General features: G+C 38.3%; 1 protein-coding gene across 1 annotated transcript in view; it reads right to left on the bottom strand.

The window, feature by feature from the left end:
- Positions 1-1,523: 1,523 nt before the first annotated feature.
- Positions 1,524-9,516, bottom strand: part of LOC123963692 (gamma-aminobutyric acid receptor subunit alpha-3-like) — a 129,814-nt gene continuing 121,821 nt past the window's right edge. Inside the window, exons 8-11 of the mRNA XM_046040708.1 lie at positions 5,811-5,893; positions 4,992-5,056; positions 4,095-4,238; positions 1,524-1,655 (exon numbers count right to left, since the gene is read on the bottom strand). Of these exons, the coding sequence (XP_045896664.1) occupies positions 4,215-4,238; positions 4,992-5,056; positions 5,811-5,893 (172 nt within the window). The 3' untranslated portion in view covers positions 1,524-1,655; positions 4,095-4,214. The remainder of the gene's footprint in view (positions 1,656-4,094; positions 4,239-4,991; positions 5,057-5,810; positions 5,894-9,516) is intronic.

The following is a 9,516-nucleotide window of genomic DNA, read 5'->3' as shown; positions in this document are numbered from 1 at the left end:
GAGGAGCTGGTCAATGACCTGAAAAGAGCTGGGACCACCGTTTCCAAGGTTACTGTTGGTAATACACTAAGACGTCATGGTTTGAAATCACGCATGGCACGGAAGGTTCCCCTGCTTAAACCAGCACATGTCAAGGCCCGTCGTCAGTTTGCCAATGACCATTTGGATGATCCAGAGGAGTCATGGGAGAAAGTCATGTGGTCAGATGAGACCAAAATAGAACTTTTTGGTGGGAGGAGGTTGTTCTGTTGGAGTAATGTTTGGAAATAAAGTCTTGAAGAAGAAATGAAAAATCAGTTTAGTTGCTGTTACAACACACAACGGCTAAAAACACAGAAGAAAGATCCTTATTTCAGCTGGTGTGAACACCGGTGTGTCCTTCACAGTAAATGTCTCAATCATTCCACTGAGAAAATGACACTGATTACAGCTCCGTTCCTCATGTGAAGGAAATTGTTCTCTAAAAATGTAATTTCTTAACTGTGATTGAAAGGATTTTCAGATGTGTGTTCAAGCTAAAATGTTCTTGTTGGGGTGTGTGGGTGGGGTGGGGAGTGGGTTGGGGAACTGAAGGAGCCGTGGGTATTCAGAAGAACACAAACATGTTAAAAAACCCCTTGCTTTGTATGCTACTCAACATCTATTGTACAATATGTGCCACTTCATGTACATGCATGCTTAATTTACAAATCGAATGCTAATTATTCATCAAGTTCAGGTTAAGGGTCACTTTAATAGATTACACAACAACTGAAAGAGGGAGGGGAAGGGCAAATTACATCTGAGTATGGGGTGATCTAAGCCGACACAATGTTCTTTACATCAATGGTGCTACATGCACAAATTAATCTATTATTTGCTGAACACATACGCAGCTTACTTCTTTTGAAATAATATATTTTGTTGTTTGTATACAAATACAAAACACTACTATGAAAGGTTGGATTTGGGCTATATATGGTTCAACAGTAAACCGTAAGACTCCATGGTAGCTTTTGTGGGGATTATTTTGAAAACAGATGTGTCTGGTTCTTTCTAAATTACCTCGAGCTCAGTGAGTAATAACACTTCCAACCTGGCTGGCTGTCTATTTAGTTGACAAAGCAGCCGAACATCCTCCTCAAGAGATGCGACACCTCGTCAGTCAGCTGCCACACTTTTCCAATTTTATACTTTCCAAAGTAAGTAAGTAAAGTCGATACTGTAATAAAAGCTTTGGAAAAAGTAAATGACTCATTCATGCCCATGTGCACCTTAAGGCACCAAGTTATGTTTTGTACATCGTTATGTTAATTAGAACTTTTCAAGGGGAACCTCTTTTTAAACGCTCCACTCATTTTGCAGTTTGCTGAATCATCTGACGATGTGAACAAATGCAGCTCTGCATATTTGTTTAGCTCTTACCCCATAATTTTAAAGCTCCACCACATCATCTAAACGATTCATTTAATGATTTAGTGCATTTTTTTAAAGTTGCATTTTAAACACAAGATGGCACTTACCAAATACAGTGCGAGCAGGAACTGATTCTCTGTTTAGCCAGAAGGAGACTTGAGACAGTATGACAGTCATGATGCAGGGGAGGTAGGTTTGAATCACAAAATAGCCAATTTTCCTTTTCAAATGGAAATATGTTGTCATCACTACATATTCTCCTGAGGGAGAGGAGAGAAACATAGAAAGAGATGGGGGGAGAGACACAGGGTCATAAGCATTAATACAGCTATGCCCAGTTGGGAACAACATAAGCTGAAATATTCAAAGTAGATTTATTAAAGTTAAAACATTAACATGAATGCTTGCATTCATCAAAGTAACTTCTAAGATTGTTTTCAGTCCCTTAGATGAGCCATTAAACCATATAAAAACATAGAAAAGTCATGTAACTAGCCTAAACTTCACTTTAGTTTAAACTAGAATCAGGCGACATGCCTTTTATTGTATTTATATTCACTAGAATTTTTTTGGTGCAGATTTGAGGGAACAATTGTCCTTTCTGTGAAAAGAGTCCAAGGTCATGTTAAAGCAGCACCTGGCTATTCCTCAAATACTAGAACACTGAGGACAATTACTTATCCAAGGAAACCTTGAGTTGAGGTACAAATGTTAATAAAAAGATGCTGCAGTTCTGGAATAGTTGTAAATAATATTGTTGCCCAATGTCACACTCTTCACTATCTCTGAAAATCATTATGGTCAGAGAAATAAAATGGTGAGGTAAACACTGAAAACTGTCCTTGTCACCTGATTTCTTTCATTACTGTATTGCTCCGAAAAAAAGGCACACTGCACCAAAAGCCTAGGTTGGAATCGTCGAAGTTTGTTGCTTGATGATTTGTGGTCTGACAGCAACTGCTGTCCTCCACAAACGGAGCAGTTTGTAGGTCAGAACATTTTCCGAGCAACCTTTCAAGCTAATGCTGAGCCTTTTGATTCTCAAAATATCGATTTTCAGTGTATTCCTTTAACTAGTAGTTACATTTTCCTATACTCCTCTTTGCTGAAGAGCCTCTCCCTGCATCGTTCTAACTCTTGATATTGAAAATTTCCTTCAGCTCAGATTTTGTCACTGACTACAGCAAAGTTCCCCTAAGCAGCAGCTCTCATTGCCATGTCTGTCGTCTGTGTTGCAAAGATATGAGAAAAACAGCCTTTCATTCCCTCAGGTGTTTTTTCTGAGCAGATTCTAACCAGAGCTGAACTGGCTCAAATCCTCCCATTCCCTCAGCTCACTGTGGACCATTACGCTTAAAGTTTAAAGAAATTAGATTTTTTTTCACAGCCACATGCTGAACCAGTTTGTGAAAGGAATCATGTTGACTTCACCTTGAATTTTGGTACTTGTAGCCAGGCTTTAGTTGGTGTTTGTTCCTTCAAAACACCTCTGCAATTCGCTTAAACCACTGAGCAGTACAACAATAAAGATGAACTCAAGGAAAGTGTCCTCAGTAGAGTTACACAAGAGCTTTTATTTCAGCAGCTTTCAACACACTTTTTGCTGCCTAGGAAAACAGCCTGAGTATCATCCAACAAAGCGGTTTCATGGCGGTTTAGTCTCCAAACACAAGTGAAATCTGATAGATCTCTGTGATTCAGTAGCTCACCGAGCTAACAGCTTAACCGCAGAGTTAAAATATCTCAAAACGGAAAGCCAGTGTTGCTCAGTTGTTAGCTAAGCACTCTTTCAGTAATTACCAAGTGCCCCACTGAAGCAACCTTTTATCTATAGCTTTGCAGTAATCAGCACTTTATCCAGTCTTATTGTACTGTTACCTATAGCTGGTGATTGATGTTGAAAGTGCTTGATGTTATTTGCCTGATAAAGCTCTGTGAAAACTATGTGGCAAATTTCTTATAAATGATAACTACTAATACACATAATAAAAACAGTACCAGCAGCCCTCAAGTTGTTATTTCATCCCTTTATGTTAAAGCACTAACATACGTTTTAAGTCCCCAAGTGGGGAAATAAAGAGGAGTTGATTTGATTGTGTGTCACTGATAAAAAGGTTTCTGCAACAGTTTTAACAATGAGAATTTAAGATAAAATTAATATTTAATCAAGTATGGTCTGGCAGATTTTACTTTAATTATGTGCCTATTAAAGTTGACTCTAGGCTAAATCCCAAAACGGAATGGAAAACATTTTCACCTCTGGCACACCTCTTCATATTATCTTTGTAAATATGCTGAATAGTTTATGGAAAACTGATAAGTCATCATTTTCCCGATGGACCCAAATAATGCAAGCTAAATCCAAAAATGACAAACTCGAAAAGTGCAGACTGTTACTTTGTCAAAACACAAAAGAGTGCCAGTGCATGTCAACAGAAAAGAACGAAGGCAATTTAATTTACTACAAATCTTATGCAGAAAAATGATAGTTTATGTTTCATAGGTAGGAGTTTCATACCATTACACACTCATTTTCTTCACTGCTTGAGGTATCTAATAGAAGTTGGTGTGTCTGCAAAAACTGCTCTGAATTTTTGATTGGCTGACCTGCCTGTGCACATTGCATGTATACAAACTTAATGTGTGTATTACTTGGTTTAACACCTAGCCTTGCATATTTAGGATGGCATATAGTGTACCTGTGCTGGAACTGATGGTTTCTTTGCCAATAACGTGTCCCAGTAAGTCATACTGGTTCAGCCTGGAGCCATCCTCTGCAACAGCAACGGATCTCTCGTCTCCCTGGGTCCACAGGTAGATCACCTCGTTATTGGTGTAAGCATCTGGGCAACAGAGAGAGGGCAAAGAATCAGTACAAAATCATTTTACATCATTTACAAAATCAACATGAGGCATCTTTTAAAAAGTATTTTTCTCTTATCTGTCTCATGCTGTAGAACAGATGATCAACATCTGATATGGCAAAAAAGGTGCTTGAGCAAAGTTTACTATGAGCTGAGCACTTTGTCGTTTTCACTATAGTAGTGAGGGAGTGATTTTTAGTTATATACTATCAATCCAGTATTGATCTGGCTGTTTTTGGAGGCAGATATTCATATCAGTATTTAAGAGTTTAAAAAATATGATAAGTGATATTCTTTTGTCCATCATCAGTTCAATTAAAAAATATTTTCTTTATTCATCCAATTGTCATGGTTTTGGGTTTTAGTTGTATATTTCCTGTTTTATGTTGAGAAAGTTCTTCCTCATGTGTCTTGTGTAACTTTACTTCCTGCCTTTTTATTTTTTTGTATGGTCTGCCCTGATTTATTTCACCTGTGCTTCATTTTCATTCCTATCCCCGTGTATTTAGTCTATGTGTTCCTTTGTGTCAGTGCTAGTTCGTCGTCTTCTCTATGTCAAGTTTACCTGCCGTTCTTTTAGTGTTTTGTTCTCTCTGTGTTTGGACTAATTTCTCTGGACTTGCCTGCTCCCTACTGGATTTGTTGTCAGCCTGCTTCTTCTGATTTGACCTGTGACTACTCTAAACAGTTTGAACCCTTTTGATTTTGACATTAAATATAATTGAACTGCACCTGCTCTTCCCTGGTGTCTGTATTTGGGTCCAATCCCTTGTGTTCCTCATCCCTGCTTTGTACACCTGTGAAACCAATACTTTGGTTTATGACCACATAGCTGCAAAACTAATGACCAGCCTTAGTGTTAGCATGCTAACACACTACACTAAGACGGTGAGCATGGTAAACATTACCTGCTAAATGTCATTGTGGGCACGTTAGCATGTTGACGTTAGCATTCAGCTAATAGCACCCCTGAAACTAAAAACAATTTAGATGTGCAATGAGCAAGAGAGGTCTTGATTTATAGTTTTGAAAAATCAACTTGACAGTGGTCTCTAGTGGTTAAACTATTCACAGTAGTGGGACACAGTTTCTAAATTCCCTAAACATATTTTTAACATGTTTTTGTTTCTTAACAGCTGACATACTGATGCTATCTACAATAAGCTAGTATGGGCCTTGGCGATTTATCTGTCTAGCTCTAAAGAGCAGAGTGATGGTCATCCTTTTAATCATGTTTGGTCAACATGCTTGAAACACATTGGTTTATAATAAGTAGCATGAACATATTTTCTAACATTGACCTTTTTGGCTCAACTTTATCAAGACAACGTTCACTTCAAGCCGGTGGGGAAATACTTTGTAGTTAAAGAAACACTTCATATAAAAGTTATCCCCTAGTGTCACGTTCCTAGTGGTGAGTGCTGTTTCAGTCCTCTGAAGTTTTTTCAGGACAGGAAAAGCACCTAACACCTGCAGAGAACAATCACCACTGTTCTGCAGTGCGGTTTTATATTAAACGTTTTTTTGTTGTGACCATCTGGACTGACTTACAACTTCCAAATTTCAGAGGACAGGCGTGTGCATCCATCGGGAAATCCTCCAGGTGCATGGGGCACTCAGCATGAATGGTCAACCTGAGGGGGGCAGAGGGAGAGGCAATACTCCAGGGGTCAGGCTGCAGTGTGGTTGAGGTGGCCGTTACAAACACATCATGACATGTGTCACCAGAAACAAAACGCGGTGCAATTTCAAAGACCAAAAGGGACGCCTGAAGAACAAAAATGAGTGTCTCCATGTTTTTTTTTTTTTTTACATGACACAGTAACCACTTTAATATCGGAGTACTTCAGTCATTTTAAACCTCAGTATGTACTATGTTTGAGGAAAACTGGAGTAAGAACAGACATTCACTATCCCTCCCTCCTGTAGCCACCCTGCAAGTGGTAATGAGTGTTTAGCTGACAGACGGCAAAGAAAAACATCTCCGGAGAGCACCAGTTTATTTCATTTGGTCAGCTGGCTGAGCCACAAAAACGCACTCTATAAGTAAATAGAGAAATGGGGCATATTATCTCACTGATGCATGTTTAATCAACATGGGATTACATTTGCTGAGTCATAAAAATCAACCCATAAATCCATCCTACAGTGGACTGAGTTACTCAAATGGACCACAAACTGGGTTATTGTAAATCAATTACAACATTTATAGTCCAAGCATCACTCCAAAACTGGGTTATTTGACCAACTAGGATAGGAACAGAATTTCAGAGCATATAAAAGTTAGTATATGTGTAATTCTCATTTGTAAACCATGTCAGCTATACTGAATATAGCTTGATCACTTCTACAGTTGTATACTTTGGTAGTGTGTACATATTTACATGGAAACTTGTAAATTCTATGAAGAATTCTACTGATAGGTTGCTAAGTAACTCTGAGAATTAATGCAATATAACATAAATCACCGTGAGCAATGCACAGCTGCATATCATACAGCACTTAAACTACCAACTAATTGATGAAATTCATCTCATTCCTTAGCTAAATACTGCCAGTATGGCAATGCTAGCATGCAAATGTTAAGCAGGTATAATGTTTACCATATTATGTATACTGAATATAACATGTTCAAAATCCAACAATATTTAATAAGTCTGTGCTTTAATTCGCACAGCAGTGTGTGTTTAGTTGTGCATCATTGGTCCAGTGGATCCTGTTTTGTTTCATCACTCTCTCTATATCCTTAAATATGGCATTACAGTTGTATTTGTTTTCACCGCTTCATAAACTGTGCAGTCCAATTTGGGGATTTAAGAATAAATACATTTTTGCACAATGTTTCAACCAAAAATATACACCTCTGCCTTGAAACTTTTCATGAATGAATATTCTCTATCAGGGAAACAGAATTGCTTTAGTAACCACATACAGTTTGAGTTAAATTGAGGTGAACTGAGAGTGAGAGATAAATGCTCCCGCACAAAAACAAGACTGCAGCAGCACTGGCAGACAATACCAGCTCCCTCAAATCAGAATAATGACGCAATCCTGCAGAGCGGAGGCCTTCACAGCATTTGTCAGTTCAGATTCTGTGGACATGCTGATTAAATGGATTTAAGCAGTTGTTCAGTGAGGAGTGTACATCAATACAAGGTACTATGGTGATGCACGTCAGACTAAACTTCCTTTAAAAAATAGGTGGATTTATATTCTAAAGCCTAAAACCTGTCAAGTGTGCTCAGGCAAATTTATCAGTCTCTCCTTTGGAGTGTTAGCCAGTAGCAGTTCAACTAATCAGCCAGTGCATTACGAACGTAAGGTAGCCCCGTGAATTGAACACTTAGAAAATTCTTAGGATTTCTAATGATATCTTGCATGTTGTTAGTTAAAATAGTAATGTTAAAAAAGAGTAGTGACTATAGTAACAAAATTAAGTTTAGATTTTAGCTTGAAATCAAATAGAAATATCACTTCAAACTGGATATGTGATGACCAATAAGCTGGTTCCAAAAGGGCTGTTTGCCTTTGTCCAACAGAGGTTTATCATACTTTGCTTCATTATACCACTTGGCATGTTACCACAGCCCTTTCGCAATACTAAATTAGAGCTCAGATGTAGTGCATTTCTTGGCCTTGGCAAGAACTGCAACTACATCAAATCTAACTCATGTGGGACAGTAAAATAAAATTCTTTCAGTATTTCATTTTTATCCTTGAAAATCAATACTGTCCTTGTAGACAAGCACCTTAAGAATATTTATTTTCAAGTGATGCAAAGCTCCGGGGGAAGGCTGATTCATTGACATTTTCAGTGGTTAGATGGGTTGAAAACCAATGAATTATTTTGCTTTGGTACTGTAGATAATAGTACTCACTGACTGTAAGTGTCTTGGTGGCTGATGTAATTTAGTGTAGGCCTGACCATATGCACAATATCATTTGATAAAGTGGGTTTATTCAATGGGTTGTCTGTGTGTGAATCCTCTATGGCCCAGAATGGCTGCAAGTCAGTTATCTGACACTCAGAAAAATTCAATTCTGCTGCAACACCTCCCCACAACTTTATTTCTAATCCCCTGACTTTTCATCTAGCACCACCACGAAGCTGACATATGTGATTTTAAGTGAAATATCTCAACAACTGTTGGATGAATTGCCATTACATTTTGGTACAGACATTTATGTCCCACCCAGGATGAATTGTAATAACTTTTGGTGATCCTCTGACATTTCATCCAGCACCATCAGCTGTTCAAATTTTCAATTTGTCCAATACTTTGACCTTATACCCGCAAAATGAATGACTTTCCCAATAGAGGTGGAAATTAAAAATCACTTTGCTGATTCGAATCATTTCAATTCTAAGATTATAGTATATAGTCACTGACTATGTAGTTCATTCACTCACTTTTTTTTAAGCTAATCGGTCGCATCACCGTTCAGCGAACCATCTTACAATGTTACATTTGGTGCTGGTCTTCACTAGTAAGTTTTGGAACAGTAAGGCAAATTCCTTTGTTTTTGATGTTCACTGAAGACATTTAAGATCAAAAGATGAGCATGAGACAAGAGTTCAGAATTTCAGCTTTTATTTCCTGGTATTCACATCTAGATTTGTTAAACAACTCAGGACATACCACCGTTTGTATTAGACCACAGCATTCTTAGGTGAGCAAAAGTAATGAAACAAATAATAAAGTAAATAACATTTAATATTTGGTGGCATAACCCTTGCTTGCGATAACTGCCTCAAGCCTGCGACCCATCGACATCACCAAACTGTTGCATTCTTCATTTGTGATGTTATTCCAGGCTTTTACCGTAGCTTCTTTCAGTTCTTGTTTGTTTCGGGGTGTTTCTCCCTTCGGTCTCCTCTTAAGGAGGTGAAATGCAGCTCTGTTGGGTTAAAGTCAGGTGATTGACTTGGCCAGTCTAAAACCTTCCACTTTTTCCCCTGATGAAGTCCTTTGTTTTGTTGGCAGTGTGCTTTGGGTCATGATAAACTTCCTCCCGATTAGTTTCAATGCATTTCTCCGTAAACTGGCAGACAAAATGTTTCTGTCCACTTCTGAATTCATTCTGCTGCTACATCATCAGTTACATCATCAATAAATATTAATGAGCCTGTTCCAGAAGCAGCCATGCACGCCCAAGCCATGACATTACCTCCACCATGCTTCACAGATGAGCTTGTATGCTTCGGATCATAAGCAGTTCCTTTCTTTCTCCACACTTTGGCCTTTCCATCACTTTG

This window comes from Micropterus dolomieu, linkage group LG23, assembly GCF_021292245.1.
Source record: "Micropterus dolomieu isolate WLL.071019.BEF.003 ecotype Adirondacks linkage group LG23, ASM2129224v1, whole genome shotgun sequence".
In the NCBI taxonomy this organism is placed as follows: Eukaryota; Metazoa; Chordata; class Actinopteri; order Centrarchiformes; family Centrarchidae; genus Micropterus; species Micropterus dolomieu.
This window is presented reverse-complemented; position numbering and strand designations above follow the sequence as displayed.